Source organism: Pongo abelii, chromosome 1 (assembly GCF_028885655.2).
Source record: "Pongo abelii isolate AG06213 chromosome 1, NHGRI_mPonAbe1-v2.0_pri, whole genome shotgun sequence".
NCBI classification, from domain to species: domain Eukaryota; kingdom Metazoa; phylum Chordata; class Mammalia; order Primates; family Hominidae; genus Pongo; species Pongo abelii.
Genome location: NC_071985.2, coordinates 138,864,578 through 138,885,612, shown reverse-complemented (window position 1 = coordinate 138,885,612; position 21,035 = coordinate 138,864,578). Strand labels below are relative to the sequence as shown.

The 21,035-nt window shown below is 49.5% G+C and overlaps 1 protein-coding gene across 1 annotated transcript in view; it reads right to left on the bottom strand.

Moving 5' to 3' along the window:
• ABCA4 (ATP binding cassette subfamily A member 4) overlaps positions 1-20,286 on the bottom strand; it is a 127,042-nt gene extending 106,756 nt beyond the window's left edge. The window contains exons 1-5 of the mRNA XM_024250602.3: positions 20,221-20,286; positions 12,122-12,215; positions 10,558-10,699; positions 7,684-7,823; positions 2,153-2,280 (exon numbers count right to left, since the gene is read on the bottom strand). Of these exons, the coding sequence (XP_024106370.2) occupies positions 2,153-2,280; positions 7,684-7,823; positions 10,558-10,699; positions 12,122-12,215; positions 20,221-20,286 (570 nt within the window). The remainder of the gene's footprint in view (positions 1-2,152; positions 2,281-7,683; positions 7,824-10,557; positions 10,700-12,121; positions 12,216-20,220) is intronic.
• Positions 20,287-21,035: the final 749 nt, after the last annotated feature.

Sequence of the window (21,035 nt, the reverse complement as noted above, 5' to 3'; positions counted from 1 at the left end):
CTGGGAACAGTGCTGATAAGGAGTCCCAGAACTGGATGGAGGTGGAAATACAGAGCAGGAGCTAGAAGACAGGTGAGCCCACGAGGCAAAGCATCCTGGCAAGTGGGCAGGGAGGGCCGGGTCGGCTGGAACATTCCTCTGCGAAATGCAGATGGCTCAGCGTTTGCTAATCAGCGGAGCATCAGCTCATCAGAGCCAGCAACACGAAATAAAGGCACAACCTGGTGACCCCGGCCTCCGTTCTCCCACATGAAAGGCCTCGGCACCGATGCCAGAAGCACAGCACTAGAGATCCAAATGTCACGTTAGTAAGGAACTGGAAAGAAATTTCCCCGAAATTCCTGTCCTTATCTTCATCTCCCTTTTATTACCAACTGGAAGTCATCACAGGCATTGTCAGGACTTGAGTTTTACGAGCTGAAGAGAAAGCAAAGGGGAAAATGAGCAATCGGTGCCGACAGCACCCCCTCTGTGGGGGTGGGAGAGGAAGCTGAACAGGGCCTGGACGGAGCCGAACCACCCAGGGCCTGGGCACTGCAGACGCCAAGCTCACCCTGCCTCCAGGCTGACCCTGGGCTCCCCTTGTCTAGTTTCGATGAAAACCTCAGGGTCTGAGAAGCCAGAAAAGCAAGTATGAGCTCCTTCATTGTGCAGGGAACCAGTGTGAGAACCTGCTTCCAGGAGCCGGTGCTGACCAGGTGGGGTGGGGTCCCTCACTCCTCTGGACTCAGACAGCACCCTGTGCAGACCTTGATCTCAGGGTTGACACAGGCTCTGAAGTTCTGTTTATGTCTCATTCTCTCCTGGAGTCTGGAGGAGGATCAGACCCAGCCAGGAGGGAGTTGGGAGGGTGTCTGGGATATCAGCTGCTGCAGATCTTGCATTCTCGCTGTGTTCATCACACTGAAGAAGCTGGGCGGGGAGCCCAGAAGGCCCAGAGGACAGCTGCAGCTCTCACACCTGAGCCTGCAGAATCACCTGGAGGGCTTGTGAAGCACAGATTGCTAGGCCTTATCCCAGGGCTTTGGACCCAGTTCGCCTGGAGTGGGGCCTGATAATTTGCATTCCTAACAAGCTCCCAGGCATCGCTGATGCTGCTGGTTTCTGGGCTTTGAGAGCCACTGGACTGAAGTAAGAAACACTGGATTAGGATTGAGAGGACCTGGATTCCATCTGGCTCTGACAATTTCTAGCCCTGTAACTGCACAAATCACCCCATCACCAGACGCGCAAGCCTCCTTCTCTGTTTGACCCATCTCAGGATTGTTGTGAGGAGTAAGGGAGCTAAGGGATGTGCAAGTCATGAGTTATTGGTAAGAATGCTCTGCATAAATAGAGGAGATTATTTAAAGGGGTTAGATAAATTGGGGGCGTATACACAGGTCAGAAAGGTGCCAGGGGATAGAAGAAGGAGTTTGCCTGGTGCTGAGAAGGAAGTGGTCCAGGAAAGCAGAGGTGGGCTCTTCTGCAGCGTCTCAGGTTCTGTAGCCTTGGGATGCCACCCCAGCACTTGCCAGCACTGTGCTGGCAGCTTCCCAGCCCGGAGCTCCCCTCTCACTTACTGTGTGGCTGACAGACAACTCTGCTCAAATACCACCTCCTCAGAAGGCCTTCCTGAGCATCCCCCTTAAACCTGCCCCTCCGTCCTTCTCTAACCCCCGACTCTACCGGATTTTCCTTGCAGCACCCATCACAGCCAGAAGTCACACAGTGGAGTCTCTGCTTACCTGAGCATCGCCTGTGGCCCCACTGGAATGGAGGCTCCCCGGCCTGGGGTTTTGCCTGTCTGGTTCACACTGTGTTCTAGTACCTACAACTGTCCCTAAATATTTGAGTAATAAATGAATAGATTTCTGTTTCCTTATTTATAAAGAGGAGGTTGTGCCCCATGATCTCTAAGGTTCCTTCCAGTTATAAAAACCTGAGATGTTTTAAGGTCGCCAGGATGTGTGCAGCTTCGAATCCTGTGTTGAAAATGATCACAATCTCAAGTGATCCCCCGGTTTTTTTCTAAATACAAGGCATTAAGTGATGGATTCTGAATGTGAACACAAGGAAGAAAGAAGAAAAAAGCCAACATATTTCTTGCCTTTCTCAGGCTGGGTGCTTCCTCCTCCCCTCCAGGGACCACTGGCCAGTGACATCCACCTACCTGCTCTGGACGGACTTGAGAGTTGATCAGAAGGTAGACCACTGAGTCAGACAGGCCGATGTTTTTAATGAGAAATAGTGTCAGTGTTTCTTCATCTTTCAAGATATCCCTTATTCGTATTCCTCTTCCTACACATGAATAAGAGAAAGAACGGGGTGTTGAAGGGGAAATGGGTCAAAAAAAGGAAAACAGCCAGAGTTGATTGGAAACACTTCTAACTCAACTCTCAGAGGAAGGGTCTGTTCTTGGGGTCTCTGGGAGCCCCTAGAGGTGAGGCTCTTGCCAGTGGGCTGCCCCCAACACAGTCACAACATTGACTGCTGAAGCAGCTGGGCCCAATTTAGTAAGAAGGTGGAAAAAGTTAGCCAGGGCTGGATGGGGGTGTCAGATACTTTGTGGGGTTGGTCTAGGACAGTGCTTCTCATTGAGGTGGGGCTGGGGAGCTGAAACAGGGGAATTTCATCCTCCTGGAAATATTTGGCAAGATCTAAAGACATTTCTCGGTGTCACAACTGGGGAGGCGCTGGTGGGTAGAGGCCAGGGATGCTGCTAAACATCCTGCAAGGCCCAAGACACTCCTCCCTCCCCCACACAAAGGATTATCTAGCCCCAAGTGTCAGTAATGCTGAGGCTGAGAAACTCCGGTCTAGGATCGGAGGAGACACGTGCTCTTCCCACACTGCAGCTGTCACAGGGTAGAGGACCCCTCTGGGTGTTTCTATCATCTCAGCTTGGGCTGAGATGCTCAGGGCACTGACACGGACTAAGAGAAATGAGTTGGGGCCATTAAGGGCAGGAAAAGCTCCAGGTAGAAAGAAGAGAGCCAGGCACATGCCTGGGCTTGCCTGATGAGCCCTAGTCACGCTCCCTCCAGCTCCTCTCGACACCTGTAGGAAGCAGGATTTCTTTATAAGGAGGCATAAAGAACACCTAACAGTTAAGGTGACCTTGGGGCAAGTGATTGAGCCTGTCCCCGTGTCTGCACTTTCCACATCTACCTCATAGGATTGTTGACGCGGGGTAAGGAATGTGAAGTGCTTAGCTCCCAGGCCTCAAAACAGCACTCAATAAATGCTTGTTATGATCGAATTAATATCATTCTTACCCCTCCCGGGAGATTCACACAAGCACCCTCCTCCTCGGCTGGCTTCCAGGGCCAATGCTCAGCCTCAACCCTGCTAGTGCTATAGTTCATGAGGCTCTGGCCAGAGAAGAGCCTTATGGGCCTGGATGTCTATGAAGGGACTTCAACATAAAGGGAAAGCACTGGGGTGTGTGAAAATGCCAATCTCTTCACCCTGAGTTCTTCAGGGGCATGGGTGACTGTTTATCTCCCAGTTCTTCTCTAACTAGCTTTAACCATCACATATCTCCATTCTTTCCTGGTCCCAATTCCACAGCATCCCATCCTCTCCCTCTCCAAATTCTCCCGTCCCCAAGTGGCTAAGAGGCCTGCCCGCGTGTGCTGGACAGCCACCCTTCTCATCCCCAGGTTGTGCCTTTCCCTGAACAGCACCATATCTGGATTTATGTTGCAGCTGGTTTCCTCTGGAAGGGTCTTGCGCCAACCCCACAGGCCTGCCCACGCAGCTAGGGCAGGGGAAGCCGGTCCTGAAGTTCGACCACACAGTGGCACAGTGGCTTCTCTCACAGTAATGGGTGCCCTGAGAGTTGTGCCCACTGTCACTCCCCTTTGCATAGGAAAGATCCGAGGACTTTGGGGAAAGCCGGACACAGGGCCCAAAGGGAGGACGAGGGCTCTGAGAGGGGCTGCTCCCTTATTTCTAGTCTTCCCTCTTCAAAAACATAAATCCGGCTGTCTTCCAAACCCAGCCCTCCTGTTTTCCTCCTGTCCCTGGATACCAGCTCCATTGTTCTTTTCCCAATTACCCCTTCATACACAGGCTTGTACACTCTCACTCCACCAACAACATCCCCAACACACGCACACACACACGCATGCACACATGCACACACATGCATACACATGCAGACACACACACGGGAGATCTCTTGAGAGTTGGGGGCTATGGCTCCTGCTTTTATTATACTCTTCATTGTACCTAGCAATGCTGGGTGCACAGATGCAAGCCCTTGAAGTCACCTGTCTCTGACAGCCAGCATTAAAGACTGACATCCAATCAGAGTCTCAATAAATGTCTGTTGAATGACATGAGGCATTCAGTAAATAACTGTTGTCTTGACCTGACAGTCAGGACTCCATCTGACTGTTTATCTCTTCGTTATTCTTTAACTCACTCACCTGACCTTACGTACAAATATCTTGCTGGGGAGAAGGGGCAAAACAAGAAAAGCTAGGAGTGATGTTGCCCAGGCTTGGCACACCAGACCACCCAGGAGACAGGGCTGCTGTGGCTCTGGGGGGAAGGGGGAGTGTGCTGGCTCCTGGTACATCTGAGGAGGGCGGGGGCCCAGGTGAAGAGGAGGCCGATACCAGACAGAAGCTTCCCTAGACTCCTGAGGGAGAAATGTAAACTGGGAGCCTGAGGAAAGAAAAATAAATTTTGTTTAAAATGTGGTTCTTCTTGTTCTCTTCCCTGGGAAGATTAGGGGCTTGGGGGTGGGGCCGCTGAGGCCCCAGGAGCTGAGGGTGGGGGTGGGAGGGAAGCCAGGAGAATGTAGGAGGCTCCCGGGAAGAAGGTGTTTTAAAGATGATTGAGAGACCACAGAGCTTGCTTTGAGGGAGAGGGAAGGGGGCTCCATGCCTGGTCTTTTACCATTAATCCTCCCTGCTGAGAATGCAGTACTACAGGTTTGCCATGAAAGAAAACCTCTGCCTGGGTCAGCGGCATACCTTCCCAGGTGGCTGTGCAGAAGCACGCACCAGCACCAGCCCCGCCACCCCCACCCGCTCGCTTTCAAAGGTGGACTCTTCCGCAACATTGGCCTGAGGAGTCCATGCTCACAGTGAGCAGCGCCCCGGTGAATCTCAACAGAATGAAACAGCCTGTGTTCCTGACAGTGCCCTTCAGGCCCTGGCCTGGGATTTCCTCAAAGACCGTGTCCCTTACTTGGGGATGGACCCCTGTTCCCTCTCACAGCCTCTAAGGCCAGGGATCTTGCAGAGCCCCCATTCCCAGGGGGCCATGGTCAGCCTTTCCTGAGCCCTTGTCCCTAGATTTGCTCTGTTAGGGACTTCTCACAGCCCGAAGCCTGCAGAAGGAACCGCCTCATACCAAGTCAAAATCAATCCTGCTCTGGGGTTAAGAAATAGTGATTTTGGTTCTCATATCCACATTGCAAAAGCCACAGAGAAACTGTGGTTTGAAATTACTTCCTTCACACTTCCTCCCAGCAGGACTCAATCTGATAAGCAGACACTTAAGTGAAATGTCTGCCTCATCATCAAACCCACTGGATGCATGAGGTATGTCAGCCCGCCAGGAGCCGGACAGCCCACGTCTGCATCTGTTTGTTTAAATTAGGAAAAAAAAACACCTTCTGGTTGGTGCATAGGGGAAGGGGGGTTTCTTACCATTAAAATGGTAATTGTACTCATACCATATAAGGTTCTTCAAACTTGGGCTCACTAAAATAAACTTTTCTACCCAGGGCAGCAAAGAATGGAGTGTTTGTAATGCAGTTTGTAGAAGTTACTACATAAAATCTATGCTTTACTAGTTTTAAACAATGAGAACGTAATTGAGCATCTTGATACACCAATCTGGTCATACGCCTGTCCTTTCTCACTTGGATGGGGAGAGAGGGCTTCAGAAGGTGGCCGGATGGGAGGAGGATCAGATTCTCCTTGGAGAAGTTTCCCCTGTTGACTCTCCTGTGCTCCTGAATCCCCTACTTCCCTCCACCGGGCCCCACACGCGTTGTGGTCACTTTCTGCTCACTCATCTCTCACCTTCTGCCCTGTGAGCCCTCTGAGGGCTGGCATTTGCCTGACTCATCTCTCCACCCCCAGAGACTAGCCCAGTGCCTGGCTCACAGGAGGCACCAAAAGTCGGCTGAATGTTGAAGGAGCGCACGCATGCATGGGAAGATGCCTCCGGGGCTGATTTCAACCATTCTCCCACATTTCTTGTTTGGAACCTGCAGCAGAAGCTGTTCTATCAATACAGCCTCTCCCATTCCCTTGGTAGACCCCTTGGTGACCCCTTCCTCATCCCTGTCAACTTCTAAGGTCATCCTTAGAGTCAACCCCTTAATCCTAGGAGCATACATCTCCCAGAAGCCCCTAACGGCTGCCTTTGCGGCCTCTGAGCCCCTTTCCCCGGGCAATCTCCCCCAGGGCAGCCTTTTCTCAGAGGGCACGCTCCACACACAAAGCTGCAGTAACCCCTGGATTTCGGGGGGCTTTACTTCCTCACAACCACTCATTTGCTCTTGCGAGTGGGATCCAGTGGCCATGTCCAGTACCTCTAGCTATCCACAGAGAAGCCTACTACACACATGACAGCACACAACACCCACTCACACTTTGTAAAGGCACATTGGTATTGTTACTCTCGGATTGTTTCTTGTTTTTCTCCTGGGGAGGAGAGACACAGGAGAGGGAGCCCCTTCATCCTTCATCTTCACTCTTCCTGACTCCAGGTGGCTCCCACCCTGGTGCCCAGCTCCTGCCATCTTCCTGCACAACCATGGTGTCCATGTGGGGCCAACATCCTCACCTCCCATTTCCTCCTTCCCCTCACCACGCACCTGCACCTTTGCTCCACTACACCATGGCCACATCTGGGGGCCAGTCATCATCCACCCTGCCTTCGAAATCCTGAATTCACATATTTCACTTTCTGACCACAGGCATTAACCCTTTCATCTTGTTCATTTTCTCAATCACTTAAACAGGGTCATGGCACCCACTGAGACTTCTATTCCCTTGCCTCTTCATTTCTCCTAGTCCATTTCAGTACTCATCTACCTTCTCATCCTTCCTCGTGCAGCCTGGACTTGATGCATGTAGTCCAGTCCCTGCCTTCAGCCCCCTGCCTGTTGACCTTCTGTGGTGCCTCCCTACACACCCCCAGCCCTGCATCACCCACTCTCCACTTGCTCTGCCTCAGGGCTTGGGTGCTAAATATTACTGGGAGAAATAGTACAATTATGCATATTTATGTCATGGTAACACATGATCTCTGACCTCCCTGGCTCCTTAATGATAGTTGGCCTTGCTGCTTCATGTTCCTGGTTAGCTCTAACTCTAGAACTCTGTGGGAGTTGCTCCATATCTTTACCAAACTCTGTAAACTCCTCTCCCCTGCTTCTAGCCCTTGACCTAGCCTCAAACTTCCCATAGTGCCATCTCTCTTAGCATTCTTTCTGTCTCTAGACTTAACGTGGATGAGACCTTTCCTGCCTTCCTTCCCAACTTCCTACCTTCCAGGCTTCTGTGGAGGAAGAGGCATCTTCATCAAGGTGATGCTCAAGCCGCCTCCAGACCCCATCCCTTCCTGCCTCCGCTGGTATATTTTTCACCAAATCTCCCTGTTCTTTTCTATATCTTCAGTCTCTCCATAGGTGAGGCAGGTGATGCTTAAGAGCACTGCAGTCCTGCTTACCTGCAATGCTCTCCGGGTGAGTCCGGAGGGTGTCCATGAATTGGGACAAGATGCGTAGCTCTGTCCAAATATGGCCAAGGTGCTGGCTCTCTGGTGCTTTCATGAGTAGTTCTTGAAAATCTCGATATACCCTTGCCAAGCTGTAAGGACAAAGCCTCATTAATAAGGAAATAGCTGTTATTTTTATAACCGTAATAATATGCTATTTTTTTTTTTTTTATCTCGCTCTGTCACCCTGGCTGGAGTGCAGTGGCGCGATCTCGGCTCACTGCAAGCTCTGCCCTCCGGGTTCACACTATTCTCCTGCCTCAGCCTCCCAAGTAGCTGGGACTACGGGCACCCGCCACCACGCCTGGCTAATTTTTTGTATTTTTAGTAGAGACGGGGCTTCATCGTGTTAGCCAGGATGGTCTCGATCTCCTGACCTCGTGATCCACCCGCCTCAGCCTCCCAAAGTGCTGGGATTACAGGCATGAGCCACTGCGCTCGGCCATCTCATGCTATTTTTAAAGATACTATGTGTCCGACCTAGCTACTACATTGAGTATCCTTATAATACTGCCAAGGCAGGAGAAAGAGACAATTTTACTTCCTTGTACATATAGGCTAACTGACAGGGATGGTGAGCGATCTGTTCAGTCTCCCAGTTTTGGCAGGGCCTGGTCACCTCTCAGTCCCATGGTCTGTGTGTCTCTTGCCCAGATAAGCCTTAAACAGGGTGACATTGGTGGATATCACTGGAGATTTTATCCAGTTTTTACCCAATTCTCTAAGACCTGTCCTTCCACCCATTCACACCCATTCACACAGGATGAAGTAGGCTCTGACAGCCATGCTTCATCTACAAGGACCTCCCTGCACCCACACACAGGCACGCACGCATGTGCACGCCTCTGCCAAGGCTGATGGGACAGGGAGAATAAAGCTGGGTCAACCCGATTTGTTCCCAGGAATTTGGATGGTGTTCAGAGATGAGCTTCTGATTGCCCAGGCCAAGGTGCTGTGAATTGCATGAACGGTGGCAGCCCAGGCATTGAGGAGCACAGGAGACTGGTCCATGGAGAGGGGTGAATGGAATAGACACAGAGGCCAGGCCTTGCAGGCCCAGATGGAAGAGAGTTGAGGAAGCAGCTCCTGACAGCTCTCCAGGTCTTGGCCTGCCCCTCCTGAACCCTGCCTTGCTGCCCTTGGCTCTGTGAGAATGTCTAGTATCCAAATCACACATTTCCTTCTGGGGTTTAAGATTGCTTGAATAGGTTTCCGTGCCTTGCAAGCAAAAGAACCTTGAATAAGCCAATATTTCACTCATAATGTGCATGCGAAACATGAAACCCAACTTTCCGGGTTCAAATGCCAAGTACTGCTAGAGTCTGGAGCCCCCTTCTCCAACTCCCACCCCTCAGTTTTCCCCAGTAACATCTATAGACATTGTCAGGGCCGTTCCCACCAAAGCTCCATGCAGCCTCCACTGAGCTGTCTCCAGGCCTCCCTGATCCCACCATGTGACCCCACACGATCTCTCTGGGTGGGCAGGTGTTTCTTAAGCTGAAAGTGCAGTTGTAAACTAAAACTGCAAGGCACTGCTTGCAGCAATATGAGTCCTGCTAAATGCCACTTCCTTGACTGTGCTAGGAAGACAGATGTTTCCTCTTCTATCATCCTGTAATCCGGGGGTCAGCAAACATAAAAATTACAGGCTTACAGATCATACAGTCTCTGTCACAACTACTCAACTCTGCCATTGTAGGGCACATGCAGCCATAGTTTGTTCACAGTTGGGAAGGCCACCTCCAATCATTAGGTTGATCTATCAAACTTTTTTTTCTTTGTAGTCTAAAGGCAGGCTTCTCCTGGAAGAATCATACTGAGCTCCTCCAAGGAAAAAACTAAAGTAACCAGGTATCTCAGTTTTCACCTAGCCTGGTGTTTATACAGGTAGGGTAAAGCCTGCTCCCCAGTAGGCCCTTGCTGGTGGCCTTCAGGTATGGGCTGCACAAGGTGCTGCTTAAGGTCAGCACAGCGGTTGAGGGATGGCCCTGTCCACACCCTAGGCCTCTGTCTCTAGGATGTGTTCCCATGATGTTCTCCCAGTGCTCTGAAAGGGAATTCCAAAGGCAGACCCTCTTCCTGTGGGATTCGACTTGAATTTTGACCCTAGACCTGAGGCTACTAACCTGACAACTACAATTTCCTGAAATCAAATGTACAGTGTAATGTTTGGTATGTGGCCATTTTTCTTGGGAGAGGGGTCATTGGTTTTCATCAGCTTTTCAGAATGGCCTGCAGGCCCACAGTGAAGAGCCACTGCACCGGAGCCATATTCCAAGATCTCACCACTCCAGGGGGCCGATGGCAATCACAACAGAGGATTTGGAAATTGTATTTTTCTCCCAAGAAGTAAACTTCACTTTGTAAATCTGACTTCATTTACCTTCTCAATGCTCCCTGACATTTTTCCTAGCCCTTAGATGTCCAAAAAAGCTTTTAAAGGAAGAGAGATCTGTCCAGGTTGATCAGGGTAAGGGAACTGAGTTTTTCTCCTACAATAATTCACTCCACCCAAGCAGGTCAATGACCAGAAGGCGGTGGACACATCTCTGCAGGGGGCTGCCACCAGACTCCAGGTCACATTCTGGGGATATAAGGACCAAGAAATTTTGTGCATGTGGCCTTGGCTTGGAGATTTCTCCCCAAGTGCCCTGACAGTTAACAGAATGTTCCAGAGAGGAAAACTGCTCTGCTCCTAAGAGGTTAGGGGCTCAGCAAGCCACAAGAACACTCAGTGCTCCATGCTCCGTGCACACACGTGTGCATTTCAGCACGTGAAGGGGTGTGCAACTTCCTCCCCCGCATAGTAGGGATCTCAACACTTACATGGAGTTGTTATAGTTTGACACAATTCCAGGAGATTCTCCTGGGGTGGGGCTTTGAAAACAGGGATTGTTCACATTGCAGAAGATCCCCTGGAGCCACGGCAGCATTCCTGCTGAGGGCATCGCCTTGTTGGGAAAATGGCCTTTAAAACAGAAAATGAGGACAAGACAGGATTAGTCATGGAGACCAAGCAGGATGCAGACCTAGGAGTTGGCCTTTTTGGGAAGGGGCCCGGGCCCCTCTGATGTCCTCCTTCATTCTCAGAATTGAAGAAGCAGGAGCATCTCATGTGTGCCAGTCCCTGTGCTGGGTGCTAGAGACATGGCCTCTTCTCTCAAGCTCCCAGTGTAGTGGGGAGACAGACGGATGTTGTAATAGGCATGGGTGGAAATATGAAGGGGAAGCAAGGGGGCACACATCATTTTGTGCCGAGAGGGGCATAGGAGTGTTAGTTCAAGAAGCCTCCATGCAGTTGCTGCTGCTGCTTGAGCAGAGGCTCGTCTATTCCTTCAGCCACGGTGAAATGAGCACCTACCCCAAGCATGCAGTAGGGCTGCAGGATATGGGCTCCTCGGGGAGAGGTAAAGAAGAGTCTGATGGACAGGAGGCTGATTCAGAACTGGGGCCTGAAACTCATGAACGAGAGAGTGAAGATCAAGAATAGAGGACTGGGAAGCTTTGCATAATGCTTGAGGCTTCCACATTCACTGCATAGAGGGCCAGAAACCAGGTGAAGGCTTTCCCACAGGGACAGAGTGTAACAGAGGCTCTCACTAGGTTCCTTTCAGGTCTGCAGACACCTCAGGGGTCCAAGAAATAAAATTTTTCCTCAGTACAATTGTACAGCATCTCTTGTCCTCGTTTTTCTCTGGCACCATGTATAACATATTCTCTATATTGATTTCTGAAATATTTTAGAGAACTCATCTACAAATCTGTTCTCTTTAAAATGAGAGAGTTTAGGTACAAAAAATAAAAACTAGCAACAACGAAGCAAACAAAAATAAGTGCACAGTCCCTTAGTAACTACACACAAGTATTTGCTTAGAATGTGTAGGATTAAAACATGAAAATTTGGGCTGGACAAGGTAATCCCAGCGCTTTAGAATGCTGTAATCCCAGCTCATGCCTGTAATCCCAGCACTTTAGAACGCTGAGGTGGGAGGATCACTTGAGGCCAGGAGTTCCAGACCAGCCTGGGCAATGTAGTGACTCTGTCTCCACAAAAAACAAAAAAATTAGCTGGGAGCAGTGGCTCATGCCTATAATCCCAGCACTTTGGAAGCCCAGGTAGGAGGATCACTTGAGCACAAGAGATAGAAGCTGCAGTGTGCCATGGTCCTAACACTGTACTCCAGCCTTGGCAACAGAATGAGACCCTGTCTCTAAAGACTTTTTAAAAATTATAATTTGTGTAACATTGATAAATCTGTTACATGCATCATAGACATGAAATGATGATAAGCAGATCTGATCCCCACACCCCCACCCCAAGATCTTTCTAGACAAAAGGCCCAGACCAATGTCTCTTCAGGGCTTGCCCAAGCTACCCTGCTATGCTTACATTCGTGTTGGCTGTAGAGTGGGTTGGCATTCCTTAACCAGATCAAGACCAGAAATAAAGATAAAGGCCACACGAGTTCCACCACAAAGCGAATCTGGAAAAACAAAACAAAAAGAGAGAAAGTTCAGTGGTGCTAAGAGATTATAGAAAACGTACCCAGAGCAGACACACCCCTCCCTAGATCCCATGTGTGCAGTAGGACTTTGGTTGTGGTATCTTTACTTAAACAGTTTCCTTCCTTTACCCCCTCCCCACCATACACCATCTACCTAGTTTTATTATATCAACCAGATTTTGTGTCCATCTGGGTTCCACTCTGCCTCTATTTTAGAAAACTGCATTAGCATGAGACTTTCATAAAGGATCATCAAGATCCTCTGCTTCAGTGCATTTTAACTGTCACTATGCACATGAATGCAGATTTGGATTCAGTATGGCACCAGCAGAGCTTGCATTTCTAACAAGCTCCCAGGTAATGCTGATCTAACAGGTAGTAAAGATTTCTCTGTAACCACTCACTCTGCGGATAAGGAAAGAGGCTCAGAGGAGGCAGGTGACCTGTGCAGTGTCACATCAGCAGTGGCAGCATCAGAACCAAAATCCAGCCTCCTGTTTCTGGGGCCAGTGTCCTTTCTGGCCTTCCCCATTACCTTGCCCTTGCAAATGCGGTCATTTAATGAATGAATGAATGAATGAGCGAATAAATGACTGTGATCCATAGCAAAGCCAACAAAAATCTAGCCTACCAACATGTTTCCTTCAAGTTTCTATTGCTTAAAGAAACAAAGCAGGGCACACTGCCATGGGTTTTTACATTGGAACAGGCTGCTGATGTTAACATATGGTTGAAAGTTGGCATTTAAATTTCGGTTCCATTTGGAGCTTAAAGACTCTTGACTCCGAAAGCAGATCCAGTGGCTGTGGCAGTCCACACCCTGTGGCATTGCACATAGGGGTGGGGGTTGGAGATGTGGAATTATGGAGAGGAAGAGGGAGAGGGACACGTGAATTGGAGAGTAGAATAGTTCTATGCAACCCTTACTCCAGGGACCTTAGGAAGGAAACACATAAGATCTGAAGGAGATCTGAAGCAGCTGGCCGGGGAATAGCAAGTTTAATAGATCAGCTAGGGGCTATTCACATGGTCTTTCATGTAACCCTTTGTTGTTTTCCTCTCAAAGAAATGTAAATAGGCTCTCAGCAAAATAAAAGACATCATAGCAGAGGCTCAATAAATGCTCCTTTCCTGCTAGTAAGAACAAATCATGTCCTGCTTTTTAAAAAACAGCCTACTGGCAACCAGATTATAAGAAACTAAAAAATAAATTGATGGGGGAAAATGATCATGCATTGAAGAAAGAAAAAGCAAAAACTATTTAGGGGCAGGTGGTGATTATGTAGCTGTAACTTTTTACAAGATGTTTTACTCAAAATATGTATAGGGAGGATGTGTTGGAGGAAGCATGCACACACGCACACAATATGGGAAGAAAAGAATAGACTCTCCATGAGGCACTTTTTTTTCTTTTTGAGACAGAGTCTCGCTCTGTCGTCCAGGCTGGAGTGCAGTGGCACGATCTTGGCTCACTGCAAGCTCCGCCTCCAGGGTTCATGCCATTCTCCTGCCTCAGCCTCCTGAGTAGCTGGGACTACAGGCGCCCATCACCATGCCCGGCTAATTTTTTTGTATTTTTAGTACAGACGGGGTTTCACCGTGTTAGCCAGGATGGTCTTGATCTCCTGACCTAGTGATCCACCCGCCTCGGCCTCCCAAAGTGCTGGGATTACAGGCGTGAGCCACCGCTCCTGGCCCTGGACTTCCGCTTCTTAACGCACACTGTACTTCAGCGTCATCACTCCTCCAAGTAAGTGAAGCCCTCAAGGGTAGTAAGCTTCCTGAGGACAGGAACCTCATCTGTCGTTGTCACTACTGTGATTCCAGCACCCCACATGGGGCAGAACTCATAATAGGTGCCCAATAAATATCCACGGAATGAGTGAGCCTTTGTCAAGACTGGTCTAGGAGGCTTCTCCAGGAAAGCCTTTGGTGACATGGGGCTCAGGTCACCAACAGTCTGTAGATTTAAGAAACAGCCTCCCCCAGGGTCATGTACATTGGTGTCTTGTCTTCCATTCTGGATCATTCCATCAGTGGGTAATGTTGGGGAACAAGTTCAGCAAGATAGCAACTTTGCGTGATAGGAGCAATTGATGAAACCTGGAAGTTGTTCCCATTGTCTTTACCAAAGAAATGAGACATCCAGTTCAAATCCAACACATTTGACTCCTTTAGACAACTGCTTGCAATACTGGCTTTCTACCACGTAGATCGGCTGTCTTCCATGCGGCAACATCTATCTGGGAGAGGTCTGGTATGTTAAACACTGATGCTGATTTGGGAGTTAGTGGGAAGATCTGGGTTAACAACCACTTTGGGGCTTGCTTAACCTCTGAGTCTCAGTTTTCTCCTCTCTGAAATGGGACTGCTCATTTTTCCTACAGTGTACATTCAGGGTTAAGAGAAGGTTACTCTGAGGTCAAGTTATACTGGGGTTCCTATCCAGCCTGTTCTATCTTAGCTATGTGACCTTGGGCAACCCACACAACTCTTCTGTGCCACACGGTCTCATCTGTGAAATGGATGTGATACCAGGACCTACCTCCCAGAGCAGTCGTGAGGGTGAAATGAGACAACTGTGTTAAACACGAAAGCACAATATGGCATGAGGTAACACTCAATAAACATGAGCCATTTGTTACTGCCTTACAGGGTTGTCGCAAGATCACAGGGATGTTGCAAAGGCAGAAGAGTAAGGAGATAGAATTAAGATTATCTACAACCTTGTAGGCCTGCCCTCCACTTACGTTCATCTCCCTCCTTTTTGGATTCAGAACTCCCCAGTTGCCGGCTTGGAACCATGGTGCTTCCTAAGAAATCAGCCACACACTGTCCCCTGCTCCATATATAAAGAGGGAGGGCTGTGTACCAGGGAGGGGACCAGCCAGCTTGGCCTGCCTCTTCCAGGGGTAAAATTTCCAAACCAAGCTAGTGCATTGTCATCCTTCCTTGCAAGGCTTGTTACACACTCTCCTGGCATCCACCCACTCCCTCACTCACTCATTCTTGTATTTTTGAAGAATCTGGTCTCCACATGGCACGGTGACTTAAAGGCCTCCTCTCAGGAGTAGGGGAGGGATCAGCACCTCCTTTCTCCCTTCCTTCTTTGTCTGGCCCTAGGACTGTTCCTACCTCACCTGTGACCTCTTCTCATCCTTGAATTAGGCTGTCGTTTTTTGCCTATAGTCTCCGCCCCTCAAATAATCACCCCTGTTGATTAGGTCAGCACTTCTCATGTGGCTGCAGGCTGAAAACATGCCGGAGTCTCAGGTCATGCGCCAGATCAACTACATCAGAATCTTGGGGCATGGGACATCAGGGTTCTTCTTTTTAACACTTCTCAGGTAGTTCCAACGTGCAGCCAAGGTTGAGAACCGCCGCTCTAGGTAATGGTTGGTTGGTAATCTTTGAAAAATATTTGTTGAGAGGTCACTGTTGTTCTAACTCTGTGAGAGTGTGTTTGTTTGTTTTTGGCGGGGGGTGGGGGCGGGTGCTGCATTTCACACGTCACTCCCTGGTCAAAGACCACCAGCCATTCTTTTCCTAGCCTGACAGGTCTGGTTTTCACAACAGCCTCTTCTGCCGGCTTCCAAAATCATGCTCAGCACCCCCGCCCCAGAGCGGCATCCCTGTCCTTGACGCTTAACTGCGCACAGGCATACCCCAGGGAGAAATTCCACAGTATAATTAAAAACATGTTTTCTCAGCAGCTCAGACTCCCCTACCCTGCCCTTTACACATGTCTGTAACTTTAATTAAGCCCAGCCAAGGCTCAGAAGGGCTGGTGGAAAATTCTTTTTTCCCAAACTGGTATTTCCTTCTTTCTTTCTTTTCTTTTCTTTTCCCCTTCCCTCCCTCCCTTCCGCCTTTCTTTCTTTTCTTTCTCTTTCTTTCTTTCTTTCTCCTTCCTTCCTTCCTTCCTTTCTTTCTTTTTCTTTCTTTCTCCTTCCTTCCTTCCTTCCTTCCTTCCTTCCTTCCTTCCTTCCTTTCTTTCTTTCTTTCTTTCTTCCTTCCTTCCTTCCTTCCTTCCTTTCTTCTTTTTCTTTCTTCTTCTTTCCTTTCTTTCCTTTCTCTGTCTCTCTTCCTCTCTCTCTCTCTCTCCCTCTCACCTCCCCTCCTCTCTTTACCATTCAACTGACACGGGGAGGAGGGGTTTCTGGCAAGGGCACAGTTATGCTTGTTGTTTTAGAACTGAGCCTGTTAAATTTTCTTCCTTCCTGCTCTGTTTTCAATTTAACAGAAGGCAGCCAAGGCCTAAAATGAGCCCCATGATTCTTCCTTCTGCACCGAGAACCAGGACAGAATTCTTAGCCTGGACAAACATGACCCAGAGCCTGGGTACACTGGAGTTGGTGCCCAGCCTCTCTGTACTTGCCACATTCTCGGCTTGATGCTGGGCCCAGGACAAAGGCCACAGCTGTCCCAGGTGCTCCGGGGTGTGGTGTCCAAAAAATGATTAGCGCCCCACTTTCATGAGTCCTCAGGCCTCCTCCAGATATCCGTCCTAACCCAGAAGCTGGGATGAAGGGATGACACCAAGAGACCCACCTAGTGTTCTTCATAAACCCTCCCTGACACAGCGCCAGGTCCACAGCCGACACGGGCAGATGTATATTTGTCTTGTGCCGTGGAGAGAGCTCTCGTCATTGGGAATGCACGTTATCAGGATGAACTCTTTGGGAAGTCTTCTCTCACCCTCTCCAGCCCCGGTGCCTCCTCTGAGCTCCCAGACCTCCTCCTCACCTCCCACCCGTGTTTCCTTCTACTCCACGGTCCCCACGTTGTGCTGCACAGTAATTATACGTGGGAGCCGCTCCTGCCTGGCTCTGAACTCCATGAAGGCAGTGGCTGTGTCTAGCTCACCTTGGTATAGGGCAAACACACATCCCAGTTTGCCAGGTCCAGTGTTGGTTTACATTTATTGTCCCAGTGCAATTATTAATAGTGCTCTCTTTCACTTGCAAAACTGCCCTGATTGGATGATAAGTTATATGGCCACGCTATCTTAGTGATATCAGTGACCAGACTATTGGATAGATCTCGATCCACGGGGGTCAGTGTGGTGTAATGGCCGTGCCTGCCTGTCCCGGGTCACGCAGCATGGGTGTGAATCCCAGGTCCAACCCCACCAGTTACTAATCCTTCTCTGGAGCCTCAGTGACCTCATCAGTACCGGGGGGATCACAGAGAGGCTTCTCTCGTGGAACTGTTGGGAGAGTTCAGGGAGGTGATGCACTTAGTACAGTGCCAGACACTTAGTAACACTTGACATACGTTAACAGAGGAAGAAAAAAAGAGGGAGGAAAGCAGAGATCTGAAGATTTTCATCTTATGCCCTTAGGGATTGGGAGCTGAGGAATGAGGAAATTTGGTATCTGTTTTTACTCTTGCTCTGCTTACAGGAGGCATAGAGGTTTGAGGGAAAACCTGGGAGCTGAATTATGGGCTGGGTGGTTGTACTTTTCTTAGAGGGACCCTCTTCTAGAGGCAGAAGTTTCCAGAAGAACCGAAAGCTTAGGAAGGAGCCACAGATCCCTCTCAGAGCTACTGAATCTGTTGGGGGTGCCTCTGTCTTACCCAGACATCCTGGAAGCTCCTGGAATGTGGTAGCAGGTGGGGAGCCATCGGGAGGCGCGCCAGACAGAAATCTCAATTTCCAGGCCATCAGGATGGCATCCAGTGAACACCAGCCCAGACCAGGCCCAGCCCTGGGAGATGCCCTGGGAGATGCCCTGGCCAAGGCCCTCAGCCTGAGCGGCTCCGTCTCCCTGGGAGCACACTGTGGGGAAGGCAGAGTCCCTGAGCAGGAGTCTCCCACCCACGCCAGGGAAAGGCCAGATGGAGAAGGAGGGCACCAGAGCATTCTGAAAACGGTTATTCTCTGTCACAGCACCACGAGCGTCACAGGAATGGGTTCATTTTAGGCGAGCAGCTACAGTCCTCAGTTATCATGTGACCCCCTTTGAGGGTCACAAAGAGCACAGTGAGAATAAAATGAACTGAGAGTTGTAATTTCTTATGGGAAAGAGAGAACAATGGCATATTGGATTTTCCTCCACAATCCACAGATGCCTCACATAGGCAGGGGCTGGGAGGTCTTGTTGCCGTTGTATACCCACGAACCTAGCACAGTGCCTGGAGATTATTTTCTGATAGAAGGAAAGAATGAATACATGAATAAATTTAATCATGAGGTTTTTTTTCCAGTTTTATCAGGATTTTCATGCAAGAAGGGAAGCTCCTAGAAGAAAGGACTGAGTTTCTGATTACTCTTAATACTTGGCCCCTGGGGACAACAGATAACTTCAGCACCAGCCTCGACAGAGGAAAGTGACCTGAGGACAATGGTGCTTCCCAGGCAAGCCAGGTCTAACTCGCCTCTTCCCCCTGCAGCCTCCCTACGTCCTGGGCCAGCCACACACAGGTTTTGGAGCCATCCATGCGCATGGTTGAAGTGTGTCCCATGCTGCTCTCTTTTAGGCTGGTTGTTAAGCTATTGTCCCTCGGCTCCACATGCACCAACCTGCCAGGGCTTTCTCCTCAGGGGTCCAGACCCGAAGTCAGGCTCAGAGATCCAGCAGCAGCCTCAATGCACGCCTTCCTCCCAAGTCCTAATGTCAGTTCCACAGACCTCTCATCTATGTTCCAAGTCTTAATAATTCCTGTCTCTTCTCTTGGTTCTCTCAGCCCTAGGGGTGGGAGTTGTGTCCTGCAGTTGCTACCTCCATGATACCTTTAAGTTTTCTTTTACTCTCTCAGGTACCAGCTCTGTACTTAGCTAACACCTTTTCATATTAAACTCTAAGGAGACCCTCACTGAGACACTCATAGGCCTTCACCTGTCCAGTTGGCCCCATCACCTACATGAACTTATTCTGAACCGAGATTTGGAACAAATACTGTTCTCTTCTCGCCTAAAGCAGATCTCCCTCCCTTTCCTCCTGCTCTCCCCAGCGGCTTGCAGCTCCCATGGTCCTAATCTCATCCCTACCCAGCCCCCACCCCTTCTCCCCTCCTTCCTCTTTCAGCTCCTTTAGTCATTGGCATTTGCACGACTCTGCAAGGCTGTAGCAAAGTGCATTCTTTCTTTACAGTTCTACAGTCACTCCTTATCCTTTCCCAGAAAAAATGCACAAAGCCAGTTGTCATTTACATGTACAGTCTAGGTGTTCTCTGATCTCTGGCACCTTTTGCCCGCACTTCTCATGGAATATTCCGCCTATGCTACTTTATGTTGCTCTTGGTCTCAAAACATACTTTGGGTTTTCCCAGGCAGCACAGAAGCCAGTCCAGGGTGGAATCTGTGTCGCGCTTTTAGGGCTCTAGTCTAACCCAGCCTGGTGTCTGCTTATTGAAAGAGTTCAGGAAATGTGCGTGATGGTTAATAATGTATTGCATCTCACAGAATCTAGGACGCAGTCAATTGTAAGATGCACTGTTATTTTTCTGCACCACTAAGAAAGAAAAATAATGTATCCAGTTAAACTGTGACTTGATCGTGAGCTGCATCCCAATTTCAGAAATGCTAACATGTGAAAAAACAATGTGCCTCAGAGAATCAATGAAATAAGGCCTCACTAAGCTGGGAAGCTATTCAAGGGGGTTCTTGCTTGCCTTTGGCCTGCTCTTCAGGGCTTAAGGTTCTTCCCACTGCTCAGTGTGGATGCCCTAGAGTGAGGTAGACTGGACGGGCAGGTGTAAAACAGGGGGTGGGGGAGGGGCGGGCAGGCAATGGATTGACAGGCATGGTGGGCAAAAGATTTTCATGTGGCTGAGGACAGAGAAACACATTTTCCTGGGAAGGGCACAGTCAGAGGGGACCACAGAGCGGCCATCCAGCTAAACACTGCTTCAGTGCTAATCGGCGACAAGCCCACTGACTTCTCACAACCCCCTACCCTGCTCCACCACCCTATCCCACACTTCCAACCTGTTTATTTGCTCCACACCTCAGTTTTAAACCACAGACAGTAACTATTACCTTTTGCCTTTTCCGCAGGGTCCAGTTCTTCCAGAGTAAAAGTTGTATCTGTCTCACGAAGCCCATGCTAATGCCCACACAAAGACCAGATTGGTCAGAGCTGAGGCCCCCCAGACGGCAAAGGACATAAACGCTGCTAAGAGTGCCTCCAGCTCCGGTCGCTGTGTCCTTCTCCTGGTGATTAAAGGCTACTTTTCCCCTTCAAAGCATAATCCCTTTTAATTACACATAAGCCCTTTGTTGGGGAGAGGAGGCTGACACTGTGTTGGCTCCCTTTTAGGGAGAGAAAGAGAACCCTAAAGACACAAGTGGCTGGGCACCAGGGAAATTTAGGTGGGGGATGCAATGGGAAACCAAGACCCTCAGGCACTCTTCTCCATGAGAGGGGTTCCTGAGGGGGATGTCTTCAGGTATCTTTGACCTTAAGTTTGGAACAAAATCTCTTTGCATAAATATAGGCTGGACATTTGTCCTCGGCAAGAGCCCGCCATGAGCCAGCAGCCAGGGTTTGACTGGCCCTTTAAGTCCAATCTACTCACTCAGCAGATCTGAAGTGATCCCTCCCTCTTTTAGCCTTTTATCTTGCTCCGTAATGACTGAAGTCATTACGGTCAGCTAGTTGGGTTATCTCTGAGCTTAGCGGAGGGTAATGATGTTTATCTCTTGTGCTGAAATTGATCAGCTAGTAGTGGCTGCCTGGTGCTGTGATGGAAAAGGCACTGAAACACTCCAGGCTCAGCAGGACAGAGCCGTGATTGACTTGCAATGTCTGACTGGGGTGCAGGCATGAGGACAGGCAGCAGGTGGACCCATTA